The sequence below is a fragment of the Pseudophryne corroboree genome, chromosome 6, assembly GCF_028390025.1.
Source record: "Pseudophryne corroboree isolate aPseCor3 chromosome 6, aPseCor3.hap2, whole genome shotgun sequence".
In the NCBI taxonomy this organism is placed as follows: domain Eukaryota; kingdom Metazoa; phylum Chordata; class Amphibia; order Anura; family Myobatrachidae; genus Pseudophryne; species Pseudophryne corroboree.
This window is the reverse complement of record NC_086449.1, coordinates 560,204,051-560,219,738: the sequence shown is the minus strand read 5'-3', so window position 1 is coordinate 560,219,738 and position 15,688 is coordinate 560,204,051. Positions and strand designations below refer to the sequence as shown.

Genomic DNA, 15,688 nt, shown 5'->3' with positions numbered 1-15,688 from the left:
ACCATATTCTCCATTAGACAATGTTTAGTCATTTCTGTTAAAGTGTTAGGGATACATGATATTTACATTATATTATTTTGTATAAGTTGTAACTTGTCCTGCCATATTTGAATGTATGTATTTTTCTTTTTTAATTTAAGGATGTGAAACCATCAATGCCCTATGAAGCCAAAAAAAAGAATGTGACAAAAAATAAAATTGAAATTCAAAAACCACAGCATAAAAAGAAGAATCAGAACCTGGAACTTCATAGGTTTGTATGATATATACAGTAGGTTATATAAACCTCTATAAATATGTCTGACAAATGCTACAGTATATTGAATCTGAACAATGTTTTTAATGGTGCATTGTTTCACCCATACACATCACATTGAGCATATATCTTTCTGCATTGCATGCACCAAATAGAACCTGTGTATTGCATGTGTGTTTTATTGATTTATTACATGCATCATCTGAAACTCTTTCATATCCTTTAGAAAATATGGAAATCTTGGACCTTACGCAGTAACATTCAAAATTATTTCCTCAGCATTTCACGGTTTGCTCTATAGTTGAAGTCCTAGGGGTAAATTTACTAAGATGGGATGTTGCCCATAGCAACCAATCAGATTCCAAGTATTATCTTCTAGAAGGTGCTAGATAAATGAGAAGTAGAATCTGATTGGTTGCTATGGGCAACATCCCATCTTAAATAGAACTCCCATCTTAGTAAATTTACCCCCTAGACTGCAACAATCTCTGCCTATGTTATTCCTTCAGGATCCTTCCCCTCATCCTCACCTACTATGTGCTGCACTCCCCAACTCATCTTCTCTCATATCCTCTTCCTTTTGTTAATATAAACACTGTTAGTCTTTTCAGATCTCATCTGATTTAGTAATCTCTCATACCTTGTCTGCTGATTGCATCTAATGTTCATGATTTGTAATACTGAATTTTGGCTAAAATGAACATCTCTAAAGTGGTATGTATCTTGCGGCGCACCTGCCCACTATTCGTACGCTTGGTTTGCTACTAGTCATCATCAGTGCACACTTGCACTGGTCTATGGGGGTCATTCCGAACTCGCTAGCAGTTTTTAGCAGCCGTGCAAACGCATTGTCGCCGCCCACTGGGGAGTGTAATTTCGCTTTGCAGAAGTGCGAACGCTTGTGCAGCAGAGCGCCTGCAAAATCTTTTTGTGCAAAACAAGACCAGCCCTGTAGTTACTCTTCGTGTGCGTTGATTCTAATGACGGAGGGACGGCTTTTGACGTCACACACCCGCCCTGCGAACGCCCAGCCACGCCTGCGTTTTTTCTGCCACGCCTGCGTTTTTCTAAGCACTCTCTGAAAACAGTCAGTTGACACCCAGAAACACCCACTTCATGTCAATCTTCCTGCGTTCGGCCGTGCAACAGGAATGTTCGTTAGACTCTGTGCAATCCCACGATGCTCATTGTACCTGTACGACGCGCCTGCGCATTGGGGTGCATACGCATGCGCAGAAATGCAGATTTTTAGCAAAGACACATCCCCACTCAAGTGACAACACCCAGTTGCAACCCAGTTCTGTAGTACAGATGCGTCCTTCCTCATCTAGCCTCCGTACATAGTGAGTCGTGGCACACAGGGTGCATGAGAGCTGCCAGCTCCCATGCAACTTGGCCAGTGCCAAGCGTATTTTTTCACCCAAAAATGCATCTCACATCACTATGCAAGTAAGAAGCACAAGCAGACTTTGCTGATTAAAATGATATGCACTATATTCTGTATACGACTGCAGCTATATACAGTATGCATACCAATTGCTACATTACAGTGTTTTTGTATCTGATATGAACTGCTACATTATTGTTTTCTTTGAAAACATTGTAGCGTAACATTTCATATGCAGATACAGCTGCAGTTGCACACAGAGTATAGACATGTCGCATATCATTTTAATCAGCAAAGTATGCTTGTGCGTCGCTTATCGATGAGAGTAAGGCTCGTTTTGGGGGGAAAATGCACACAAAGACACTCTGCATTAGAAAAACCCGCTCACTTCTAGGCACCTCTAGAAGGGCTGTTTAACATGAGGATGAGGGAGGACACATCTGTGTCGATGCAGTTTTAATGTGTACAGCTGTGCATCACCCATGCTTCTGTGTTCTCAGTTTTGTAGCAGGCTCAGTGAGAAAAAACATAAGATATGCTCTGCAAATAGGCTGGGCATACTGTGTGAGTACACTCCTGACTCTACAACTGTGTGTGTGTGTGTGTGTGTGTGTAAGTTCACTAGATTTGTTTTATTCACATTTTCAAATTGTACACTCACGGGGGAAATTTATATGCATTTAAAATAATGTTTAAATGATGTGTTTAGCACACACTTACAGTATGCAGTCATTAGGATAATTAGAAGTAATTGTGTTGTTGTCTTCCCAAAACATAGCCTGAATGCATCAGTCTAATGAACATAGCAATTTAAAATTAAAGTTTAACTTTTAAAGCAAGATCATTCTAAGATGGTAACTATATAAGGGCATATAGCATGGTTTGCACTGAATGATAATTACCAAGCACTTGCAAGCGGTGAGTCATATATGAAAATTTATTTTGTGATGTTACATTTCTATACTAAATAACCTAAAGTATTGCAGTTAGATATTTGACTTTCTGAATGCTTTGTTATTTTTCAGCAATCCTCCGCTAGAAATACCAGTCCTCTGAGTGATTATTTACTTGAGGTTCTACATATCTGTATTACTTATGCATTACATGAAAATGGACACATCTTAAGATTTAACCCTACACTGTTAAACATTTGTTTGGAAGCAAAAATTAAAATAATTAAAATCATTCAAATGTACTTTCCACTGCTTGATCCACACAATCGCCTCTTTTTTGTCCTAAATTGGGGCTTCTATCACTTAGAGGGTTACATGTTCTACAACACCAAACTGGTCTATCTGTGTGAGCAAAGGAACATTAAACTCTCCTTTTAATCTGTAGTATTTCAGTTTTTCTCTGGGAAACATGAGTTTGTTTTCCAGCTTTAGTTACAGTGACTTATTATTATTATTATTATTATTATTATTATTATTATTATTATTTAGATTTTTTTCCTTTTATTTATATGGCGCCACAAGGGATCCACAGCTCCCAATTACAGAGTACATAAATATTCAAACAGGAAAACAGTGATTTACAGTTGAAGACAATATAGGGGTTGGGGATGGAATCCCGGTGTCTGGGATCGCGGAGGTCAGTATACCGACACTGGGATCCCAGCCGGCAGCGGAGCGAGCCCTAGAAAGCCCCTTGCAGGTTTGCTGTGCTCGCCACGCTGCGGGATCGGTGGCTTGTTGCGCTCCCCGCAGGTTCTATTCCCTAGCTATGGGTGTCATGGACACCAATGAGTGGGAAGAGTTCTGGCGCAGCTGTCGGCATTCTCGACGGTCGGGATCCCAGCATTGGTATTCTGACCGTCGCGATCCAGACCACCGGGATATTAACTACATTCCCAATATAGGACAAGTACAGGGTAAATAAACATAACTACATCAGCAGATGACACTGAAATAAGTATCAGGGTGGCAGAAAAAACCATGGGATTTGGTGCAGTCGAAGATTATTAAAGTAATAAAAGGATAAGCACATGAAGAAAGCGGATCCTACTGAGAGCTTACATTCTAAATGGGAGGGGCAGACAGAAAGGAGTCACACAGACTAAGAGTGGAATACAGGGTTAGGATGAGATTTGGCTGGGTTTGGTGAAGAAGTGGTCTTGAGAGCCTGTTTGAAGTTTTGTAGAGAGGTGGAAAGTCTGAGGGGGAGAGGTACAGAATTCCAGAGAAATCGAGCAGCACTTGAAAAATCTTGGAGGTAGGATTGGCAGGAAGTAATCAGTTGGCAGGAGAGGCGGCGAGCATTAGCAGAGCGAAGAGGACGGGTGGGAGTGTAAAGGGAGATAAGGTCAGAGATGTAAATGGGAGAGGAGTGGGTGAGGACTTTGTGTAAGAAGCTTGAAGTGGAATCTGAAAACAAAACCAGTGAAGGGCTTGTAGTCGAGGGGAGGTGGATTTAGTTCATTTGGTGAGGAAGATGAGCTGGGCTGCAACATTGAGGACAGATTGGAGTGAAGAGATGCATTTGTCAGAGATGCCAGTCAGGGGGAGATTACAGTAGTCTAGTGTGCAGATGACCAGTGAGTGGATAAGGTTCGTCGTAGCATCTTGGTTGAGAACGGGGCTGATCCTGTAAATATTTTTCAGATGAATACGGCAGGTTTGTGAGAGGTTCTGAGTGTGTGGTTTGAAAGAGAGGAAGGAGTCCAGGATTACTCCAAGACAGTGCACTTGGGGGCTAAAGGAGATAGTTGTGTTATCAGTAGATAATGAACTTGTGTGACATGCGGTTGTGTGGGAGGATGAGAAGATGATCAGCTCAGTCTTAGACATGTTAAGTTTAAGTAAGCACTGGGACATCCAAAAAGAGATAACAGAGAGACAGTTGGATACACGAGTGGGGGAGAGGTCCAGGGAGGAAAGGTAGATTTGAGTATCATCAGCATAGAGATGATATTGGAAGTCAAAAGAACTAATGAGTTTACCCAAAGAGGATATATAGAGAGGAAAGAGGAGAGGACCAAGAACAGAACCTTGGGGAACACCTACAGTTAGTGGAAGTGGGGGGGGGGGGGGGGAGGTGGAGTCATGAGAGGAGACAGAGAAGGAACGGTCAGAGAGGTAGGAGCAGAGCCTGCCCTAGGCATAGGCAAACTAGGCAAATGCCTAGGGCATTTGGTATGCCCAGTTGCACCAGCATCTTCTGCTGATTAAAATGATATGCGGCATGCCTATATTCTGTGTGTAGCATATCTTATGCAGATACAGCCAAAGTCGCACACAGTATAAAGGCATGCTGCATATCATTTTAATCAGCAGAAGCTGCTTGTGCATCCTAGCCACATAGTAATGCAAATAAGATGCATTTTCATAAAAAAAAGGCACCCAACGTTAGCAGAGCTGCCAGCTGATTCACGCCAGGCATCTCCTGCTGCATGGCTCATTGAGGCAAGATGTATGAGGACACATCTGTATCCAAGCAGAGGCAGAGGTCACAGTGTTAGCGGCCGTGTGAGTGCTGTGTGTGTGCAGTAGTGTGTAAGGGGCATTATGTGTATCGTGTGTATAAATGCATTAATAATGTGCAGTAAATGTGTAAGGGACATTATGTGTGTCATGTGTATAAGGGCATTAATAATGTGCAGCATATGTGTAAGGGACATTATGTGTATAAGGGCATTAATAAAGGTTATCATAATGTGTAAGGCGCATTATGTTTATAAGGACATTAATAATGTGTGTCATATGTGTAAGGGGCATTACTGTGTGGTATTATGGGGGTCATTCCGAGTTGTTCGCTCGTTATTTTTTTGTCGCAAAGGAGCGATTAGTCGCTAATGCGCATGCGCAATGTCCGCAGTGCGACTGCGCCAAGTAAATTTGCTATGCAGTTAGGAATTTTACTCATGGCATTACGAGGTTTTTTCTTCGTTCTGGTGATTGTAATGTGATTGACAGGAAGTGGGTGTTTCTGGGCGGAAACTGGCCGTTTTATGGGAGTGTGTGAAAAAACGCTACAGTTTCTGGGAAAAACGCGGGAGTGGCTGGAGAAACGGTGGAGTGTCTGGGCGAACGCTGGGTGTGTTTGTGACGTCAAACCAGGAACGACAAGCACTGAACTGATCGCAGATGCCGAGTAAGTTTGGAGCTACTCAGAAACTGCTAAGAAGTGTCTATTCGCAATATTGCTAATCTTTCGTTCGCAATTTTGATAAGCTAAGATTCACTCCCAGTAGGCGGCGGCTTAGCGTGTGCAAAGCTGCTAAAAGCGGCTTGCGAGCAAACAACTCGGAATGACCACCTATGTGTATAAAGGCATTACTAATGTGTGGCATTATGTGTATAAGGTGCTCTACTGTGTGGCGTTACGTATAGAAAGGGCACTACTGTGTCGTCTAATGTGAATAAAGAGCAATATGGTGTGGTGTAATGTGAATAAGGAGCAATTCAGTGTGATGTTATGTGAATAAAGGGCACTACTGTGAGGAGTAACGTATATAAGCTAAAGTGGTGCTACTGTGTGAAGTAATGTTAATTAGGGAGACTATCGCATGATAAAATGTCAATAACGTTACAATACAGTGTGGCATAATTTGAATTGGGGGTACTATTGTGTGGCCATGCCCCTTCCCAGCAAGAATACGCCCCCTATTTGGAGTGTGTGCACGGTTCCTTTTTAAAATATAGGGTGTAGGAGCACCAAAATAAGGACTGCTATGGGTGAGCGGTGATGGTGCTGGGAAAGGGATGCAGGGTCACAGGTGGAACTAGCGGTGGTGCTAGGGGGCACCAGCCAAAATCTTGCCTAGGGCATCATATTGGTTAGGGCCGGCTCTGGGTAGGAGGACAGCCAAGAGAGGGCAGTATTATGCAGACCAATGAAGTGAAGAATTTGCAGAAGGAGAGGGTGGTCCGCAGTGTCAAAAGCAGCAGAGAGGTCAAGAAAAATAAGCAGAAAGTAGTGGCCCTTGGATTTGGCAGCATGGAGGTCATTGCAGACTTTTTTTAGGGCAGTTTCAGTTGAGTGGAGAGGATGGAAGCCAGACTGGAATGCGTCAAGCAGTGAGGAAAGAAAGGCAGTAAGGCGGTTGTAGACAATACGCTAAAGGAGTTTGGAGGCAAAAAGGAGGAGAGTGATGGGTCGATAGCTGGAGAGGGTGTTTGGATCAAGGGTAGGTTTTTTAAAAATAGAGGAGACGAGTGCATGCTTGAAGGCAGAGGGGACAGTGCCTGGTGAGAGGGAGAGATTGAGAAGGTGGGCAAGTTGGGAAGAGGCAGAAGTAGAGAATTAGCAGAGGAGGCGGGAGGAGATAGGGTCAAGTGGGGAGGTGGTGGGGGGAAAGGAACAGATAAGGGCCATGACTTCCTCAACAGATATATGGGAGAAAGATGTCAAAGTTTGTGAGAGGGATGGGGAGGGGTGAAAAGGGATAGGAGGTAGCTGATTGCTGATGGTCTGGTAGGATGTGATGTCTTGACGTATGGAGTCAAATTTGGATGTGAAGTAAGTGAGTCAAGACCGGAGAGTGAGGAGGGGAGATGAGGTGGGGGTGGGCAGAGGAGGGAGTTGAGCGTGGGAAAGAGGCGCAGGTGGTTGGAAGACTGGGAGGAGATGAGCTTCTTGAAGTATGAACGTTTAGCAAGGGAAAGGGCAGCACTGAAGGATGAGAACATAAGTTTGAAATTGAGGAAGTCTGCCTTAGAGCGTGATTTCCTCAAGTGTCTGGATTTGGCAGTGGCTACCCATTAAAAGCGCTTCCTGCTAATCACCGCTTGAGAAAGTTTTTTTTCTCCCAGTGGGTCTGCCAGTCCAGACTGTGATAACAGAGAGAACCATCCCCTGGGTATAACGGCAAGCCTATCTGGCTTCTAGGGCCTGCAGTCAATACAGTCCCTAAAAGTCTGGTCGGCTTTTTAATTTGCGCATGTGCGGGATCACGATCATGCGCATGTGCACAAGCCGCACAATGCAGCCCAGACCACACTCAGGGCCGGTGCAAGGGTGTTCGGCGCCTCCCTGCAAACTATAAATTTGCGCCCTCTCTCCCATACTTAATAAAGGGACAGTGCGCACCGAAGTCACACGCCGCAAGAGGCGGGTGGGGTGTGACCACACAATAGTACCAATTCAAATTACTCCATAAAGTAGCACAATCTTGTTCACATTACACAGCACACTGGGGGTCATTCCGACCTGTTCGCACGCATCGGTTCTTCGCTGCAGTGCAAACGGGTCGGAACTGCGCATGCGCGCCGGACGCATTGCACACGCGCAGCGTTGCCTGGCGACGGCCGTCACCGGGAAGCGACGTCGCCAGCGAGAAATGTGATTGCATCGGCGATCGCAAGAAGACGGACAGGCAGGAGGCGTTCTGGGGCGGATACTCACCGTTTTCCAGGTGTGGTGAGTCCAACGCAGGCAGATCCAGGCGTTTGGGGGGCGGATGTCTGACGTCACAGCCGGGAACATCATCGCTAGATCCGTCGCACTGGGGAGTAGCTGCAGGTCTGGTCTTGTTTTGCTTTAAACTTTTTTTAGCATAGCAGGGCTGCACAAGCGATCGCAGCCCTGCTATGCTAAAATGGTTGGTTCTAAATCGGAGTGGGAGAAGGGACCTTCAGACGTCACTAGGGGAGGAGACGCGTCACCAGGGGGAGGAGCTACGGCCGAACAGGGTACCCGAAAAGTATGCTCGCTCCGCTCCGCTCACCACCTGATTACTATAGGTAATAGTTGGTGGCGTGGACAGTAGAGGACCTATCCCGCTGGCCTAGCTCCTCCCCCTTGTGTCGTGCCTCCTCCCCCTGTCATAAAATGTCCCTTAGGCCACTTGAATCTAGCATACACTCCCCCATAGATATGAGATAGAAAGATGGATAGATCGACAGACACATAGATAAATAGATAGATAATAGGCAGACACATAGATAGATAATAGACAGACACATAGATAGATAGATAAATAGACAGACACATAGATAGATAGATAGATAGATAGACAATCACACATAAAAAGAAAACTCACTTTAGTTCCTCTGTACTGGTCCCGGGCAGTCTCTTTTGTTTCTGAGTCCTGTGATGAGATGGCTCCGTCCATACAGATGGGGGCACCTAGTGGCTCCCGGCAGAACTGCAGTCAGCAGTGACTGCCACTCTCTGCTCCCGAAGCTGTCCTTTGCTGGTCCCGCCCCCACACCTCCCCTTAATAGCGTTACAGCGCTGACACAGGAGGGGAGGATGAGACATCAGCGACGGGCAGGGGTGGGGGGGAGGGAAGATCCGCGATCCAGGCTGCCGCTGCTTGTACAGTGGTAGGCGCAGCGGCAGCCGGCAACAACAGTGCAGTGAAGGGATGCAGAGCAGTTAAAGCGCCTCTCCTGCCTGGCGCCTACCTGCACTGCATCCCTTTGCTGAGCGGGTTCCGCCGGCACTGCCCACACTGCTCCCACATTACCCGGTGATATCACACTGATGACAAAATGCAGACCCTCTGGGAATTACTGGTAGTAGCTGCCGCTGCTTATTCAGTATTGCGAGTCTGCATGAGGATTGTAGACTACTGCTAGCATCCTGCTTTATCTTAGTGTTACTGTTATTTTCTCTATCGTCCTAAGTGGATGCTGGGGTTCCTGAAAGGACCATGGGGAATAGCGGCTCCGCAGGAGACAGGGCACAAAAAAGTAAAGCTTTTACCAGATCAGGTGGTGTGCACTGGCTCCTCCCCCTATGACCCTCCTCCAGACTCCAGTTAGATTTTGTGCCCGAACGAGAAGGGTGCAATCTAGGTGGCTCTCCTAAAGAGCTGCTTAGAGAAAGTTTAGCTTAGGTTTTTTACTTTACAGTGAGTCCTGCTGGCAACAGGATCACTGCAACGAGGGACTTAGGGGAGAAGTAGTGAACTCACCTGCGTGCAGAGTGGATTTGCTGCTTGGCTACTGGACACTAGCTCCAGAGGGACGATCACAGGTACAGCCTGGATGGTCACCGGAGCCGCGCCGCCGGCCCCCTTGCAGACGCTGAAGAGAGAAGAGGTCCAAAATCGGCGGCTGAAGACTCCTCAGTCTTCTTAAGGTAGCGCACAGCACTGCAGCTGTGCGCCATTTTCCTCTCAGCACACTTCACACAACAGTCACTGAGGGTGCAGAGCGCTGGGGGGGGCGCTCTGAGAGGCAAATAAAAACCTTATTAGAGGCAAAAAATACCTCACATATAGCCCACAGAGGCTATATGGAGATATTTAACCCCTGCCTAACTTCAAAAATAGCGGGAGACGAGCCCGCCGAAAAAGGGGCGGGGCCTATCTCCTCAGCACACAGCGCCATTTTCTCTCACAGAAAAGCTGGAGAGAAGGCTCCCAGGCTCTCCCCTGCACTGCACTACAGAAACAGGGTTAAAACAGAGAGGGGGGGCACTGATTTTGGCGATATTGTATATATATAAAAGATGCTATAAGGGAGAAACACTTATATAAGGTTGTCCCTATATAATTATAGCGTTTTTGGTGTGTGCTGGCAGACTCTCCCTCTGTCTCCCCAAAGGGCTAGTGGGTCCTGTCCTCTGTCAGAGCATTCCCGGTGTGTGTGCTGTGTGTCGGTACGTGTGTGTCGACATGTATGAGGACGATGTTGGTGAGGAGGCGGAGAAATTGCCTGTAATGGTGATGTCACTCTCTAGGGAGTCGACACCGGAATGGATGGCTTATTTAGAGAATTACGTGAGAATGTCAACACGCTGCAAGGTCGGTTGACGACATGAGACGGCCGACAATCTATTAGGACCGGTCCAGGCGTCTCAGAAACACCGTCAGGGGTTTCAAAAACGCCCATTTACCTCAGTCGGTCGACACAGACACAGACACGGACACTGAATACAGTGTCGACGGTGAATAAACAAACGTATTTCTCATTAGGGCCACACGTTAAGGGCAATGAAGGAGGTGTTACGTGTTTCTGATACTACAAGTACCACAAGAAAGGGTATTATGTGGGAGTGAAAAAACTACCTGTAGTTTTTCCTGAATCAGATAAAATAAAATGAAGTGTGTGATGATGCGTAGGGTTACCCCGATAGCAAATATTGGCGTTATACCCTTTCCCGCCAGAAATTAGGGTACGTTGGGAAACACCCCTTAGGGTGATAAGGCGCTCACACGCTTATCAAGTGGCGTTACCGTCTCCAGATACGGCCGCCCTCAAGGAGCCAGCTGATAGGAAGCTGGAAAAATATCCTAAAAAGTATATACACACATACGGTGGTTATACTGCGACCAGCGATCGCCATCAGCCTGGAGATGCAGTGCTGGGTTGGCTTGGTCGGATTCCCTGACTGAAAATATTTTATTCATGTAGAGCATTTAATAGGATGCATTCTATATATATGTATGTGAGATGCACAGAGGGATATTTGCTCTCTGGCATCAAGATAAGTGCGTTGTCCATATCTCCCAGAAGATGTCAGGGACACGACAGTGGTCAGGTGATACAGATCCCATACGGCAGATGGAAGTATTGCTGTATAAAGGGAAGGAGTTATTTGGGGGTCGGTCCATCGGACCTGGGGACCACAGCAACAGCTGGGAAATCCAACCTTTTTTACCCCAAGTTACATCTCAGCTAAAAAAGACACCGTCTTTTCAGCCTCAATCTTTCCTTTCCCATGAAGGCATGCAGGCAAAAGGCCAGTCATATCTGCCCAGACATAGAGGTAAGGGAAGTAGACTGCAGCAGGCAGCCCTTTCCCAGGAAAAGAAGCCCTCCACCGCGTCTGCCAAGTCCTCAGCATGACGCTGGGGCCGTGCAAGCGGACTCAAGGTGGGGGGGTAGTCTCAAGAGTCTCAGGGCGCAGTGGGATCACTCGCAAGTTGACCCCTAGATCGTACGAGTATTATCCCAGGGGTAAAGATTGGAGAGTCGAGACATCTTCTCCTCGCAGGTTCCTGAAGTCTGCTTTACCAACGGCTCCCTCCGACAGGGAGGCAGCATTGGAAACAATTCACAAGCTGTATATCCAGCAGGTGATAATCAAAGTACCCCTCCTACGACAAGGAAAAGGGTATTATTTTTCCACACTATATTGTGGTACTGAAGCCAGACGGCTTGGTGACACATAGTCTAAATCTAAAATGTTTTGAACACTTACATAAAAGGTTCAAATCGAGATAAAGTCACTCAGAGCAGTGATAGCGAACCGGAAAAAAGGGGACTATATGGTGTCCCTGGACATCAAGGATTACCTCCATGTCCAAATTTTGTCCTTCTCATCAAGGGTACCTCTGGTTCGTGGTACAGAACTGTCAATATCAGTTTCAGACGATGCCGTTTGAATTATCCACGGCACCCCGGGCCTTTTTACCAAGGTAATGGCCGAAAAGATGTTTCTTCAAAGAAAAAAGGCATCTAAATTATCCCTTACTTGCACGACCTAAAAAGGGCAAGTTCCAGAGAACAGTTGGAGGTCGGAAGAGCACTATCTAAAGTAGTTCTTCGACGGCACGACTGGATTCTAAATATTCCAAGAATCGCAGCTTTTTTCCGACGATACGTCTGCTGTTCCTAGGGATGATTCTGGACACGGTTCAGAAAAAGGTTTTTCTTCCCGAGGAAAAAGCCAAGGAGTTATCCGACCTGTCAGGAACCTCCTAAAACCAGGAAAGGTGTCTGTACATCAATGCACAAGAGTCCTGGGAAAAATGGTGGCTTTTTACGAAGCAATTCCATTCGGCAGATTCCATGCAAGAATTTTCCAAAGGGATCTGTTGGACAAATGGTCAGGGTCGCATCCTCAGATGCACCTGCGAATAACCCTGTCGCCAAGGACAAGGGTATATCTTCTGTGGTGGTTGCAAAAGGCTCATCTATTGGAGGGCCGCAGATTCGGCATACAGGATTTGATCCTGGTGACCACGGACGCCAGCCTGAGAGGTTGGGGAGCAGTCACACAAGGAAGAAACTTCCAGGGGGTATGGACGAACCTGGAAAAGTCTCTTCACATAAACATTCTGGTACTAAGAGCAATCTAAAATGCTCTAAGCCAGGCGGAACCACTCCTGCAAGGAAAACCGGTGTTGATTCAGTCGGACAACATCACGGCGGTCGCCCATGTAAACAGACAGGGCGGCACAAGAAGCAGGAGTGCAATGGCAGAAGCTGCCAAGATTCTTCGCTGGGCGGAGAATCACGTAATAGCACTGTCAGCAGTGTTCTTCCCGGGCGTGGACAACTGGGAAGCAGACTTCCTCAGCAGACACGATATTCACCCGGGAGAGTGGGGTCTTCATCCAGAAGTCTTCCACATGCTAATAAACTGTTGGGAAAGACCAATGGTAGACATGATGGCGTCTCGCCTCAACAAGAAACTGGACAAGTATTGCGCCAGGTCAAGAGATCCACAGGCAATAGCTGTGGACGCACTGGTAACACCTTGGGTGTACAAATCAGTATATGTGTTTCCTCCTCTGCCTCTCATACCAAAGGTATTGAAGATTATACGGTGAAGAGGAGTAAGAACAATACTAGTGGCTCCGGATTGGCCAAGAAGGACTTGGTACCCGGAACTTCAAGAGTTGGTCACGGACGACCCGTGCCCTCTACTTCTGAGAAGGGACCTGCTACAACAGGGTCCCTGTCTCTTTCAAGACTTACCGCGGCTGCGTTTGACGGCATGGCGGTTGAACGCCAGATCCTAAAAGGGAAAGGCATTCCAGAAGAAGTCATTCCTACCTTGATTAAGGCAAGGAAGGAAGTCACCGCGAAACATTATCACCGCATTTGGCGAAAATATGTCGCGTGGTGCGAGGATCGGAGTGTTCCGACGGAGGAATTTCAACTGGGTCGTTTCCTACATTTCCTACAATCAGGATTGTCTATGGGTCTCAAATTGAGATCTATTAAGGTTCAAATTTCGGCCCTGTCAATATTCTTCCAAAAAGAATTGGCCTCAGTTCCTGAGGTACAGACTTTTGTTAAAGGAGTACTGCATATACAGCCTCCTGTGGTGCCTCCGGTGGCACCGTGGGATCTAAATGTAGTTTTAGATTTCCTCAAATCCCATTGGTTTGAACCATTGAAAAAGGTGGATTTTAAATATCTCACATGGAAAGTGACTATGTTACTGGCCCTGGCTTCCGCCAGGAGAGTATCTGAATTGGCGGCTTTATCTTATAAAAGCCCTTATCTAATCTTCCATTCGGATAGGGCAGAACTGAGGACTCGTCCGCATTTTCTCCCTAAGGTGGTATCAGCGTTTCACCTGAACCAACCTATTGTGGTGCCTGCGGCCACTGGCGACTTGGAGGACTCCAAGTTGTTGGACGTTGTCAGAGCCTTAAAAATATACATTTCAAGGACGGCTGAAGTCAGAAAATCTGACTCGCTGTTGATACTATATGCACCCAACAAGTTGGGTGCCCCTGCTTCTAAGCAGACGATTGCTCGTTGGATTTGTAACACAATTCAACTTGCTCATTCTGTGGCAGGCCTGCCACAGCCTAAATCTGTTAAGGCCCATTCCACAAGGAAGGTGGGCTCATCTTGGGCGGCTGCCCGAGGGGTCTCGGCATTACAATTCTGCCGAGCAGCTACGTGGTCGGGGGAAAACACGTTTGTAAAATTCTACAAATTTGATACCCTGGCAAAAGAGGACTTGGAATTCTCTCATTCGGTGCTGCAGAGTCATCCGCACTCTCCCGCCCGTTTGGGAGCTTTGGTATAATCCCCATGGTCCTTTCAGGAACCCCAGCATCCACTTAGGACGATAGAGAAAATAAGAATTTACTTACCGATAATTCTATTTCTCGGAGTCCGTAGTGGATGCTGGGCGCCCATCCCAAGTGCGGATTATCTGCAATACTGTACATAGTTATTGTTAACAAATTCGGGTTATATTGTTAAGGAGCCATCTTTAAGAGGCTCTTTCTGTTATCATACTGTTAACTGGGTTTAGATCACAAGTTGTACGGTGTGATTGGTGTGGCTGGTATGAGTCTTACCCGGGATTCAAATTGCCTCCCTTATTGTGTACGCTCGTCCGGGCACAGTACCTAACTGGAGTCTGGAGGAGGGTCATAGGGGGAGGAGCCAGTGCACACCACCTGATCTGGTAAAAGCTTTACTTTTTTGTGCCCTGTCTCCTGCGGAGCCGCTATTCCCCATGGTCCTTTCAGGAACCCCAGCATCCACTACGGACTCCGAGAAATAGAATTATCGGTAAGTAAATTCTTATTATTTGTTTCCTTATTGATAACTCATTATAATGTACAGTATATTGCTGTATTGACAGAGAAAAATAGATACAAGCATTATGGCACCAATGCAGTACCATACCATACCCTCCAACATGACCCGCCCCACTAGGTACAAAATGCTCTGTTTCTGGACTTCCCTCTTAATTTACTATTGCCATCACCTGTGAAGAAACAGCTTTCTTATCATTTAACTAGTTCAACACAGGTGATGGAAATCATAAATTAAGAGGGAAGTCCAGAAACATTGCATTTCTCTATCGTCCTAGTGGATGCTGGGGTTCCTGAAAGGACCATAGGGGGGAATAGCGGCTCCGCAGGAGACAGGGCACAAAAAGTAAAGCTTTTTCAGATCAGGTGGTGTGCACTGGCTCCTCCCCCTATGACCCTCCTCCAGACTCCAGTTAGATTTTTGTGCCCGGCCGAGAAGGGTGCAATCTAGGTGGCTCTCCTAAAGAGCTGCTTAGAAAAAGTTTAGCTAGGTTTTTTATTTTACAGTGATTCCTGCTGGCAACAGGATCACTGCAGCGAGGGACTGAGGGGAGAAGGAGTCAACTCACCTGCGTGCAGGATGGATTGGCTTCTTGGCTACTGGACATCAAGCTCCAGAGGGACGATCACAGGTACAGCCTGGATGGTCACTGGAGCCGCGCCGCCGGCCCCCTTGCAGATGCTGAAGTCAGAAGAGGTCCAGAATCGGCGGCTGAAGACTCCTGCAGTCTTCTAAAGGTAGCGCACAGCACTGCAGCTGTGCGCCATTTTCCTCTCAGCACACTTCACACGGCAGTCACTGAGGGTGCAGGGCGCTGGGAGGGGGGCGCCCTGGGAGGCAAATGAATACCTATAAAGGCTA

The 15,688-nt window shown here is 46.7% G+C and overlaps 1 protein-coding gene across 3 annotated transcripts in view; it reads left to right on the top strand.

Annotated features, from left to right (window-relative positions):
* CFAP54 (cilia and flagella associated protein 54) overlaps positions 1-15,688 on the top strand; it is a 736,502-nt gene that overhangs the window by 297,468 nt on the left and 423,346 nt on the right. For all 3 annotated transcript variants that reach the window (XM_063927747.1, XM_063927746.1, XM_063927748.1), the window contains exon 33: positions 141-253. In XM_063927747.1, coding sequence (XP_063783817.1) covers positions 141-253 — 113 coding nt within the window. The remainder of the gene's footprint in view (positions 1-140; positions 254-15,688) is intronic.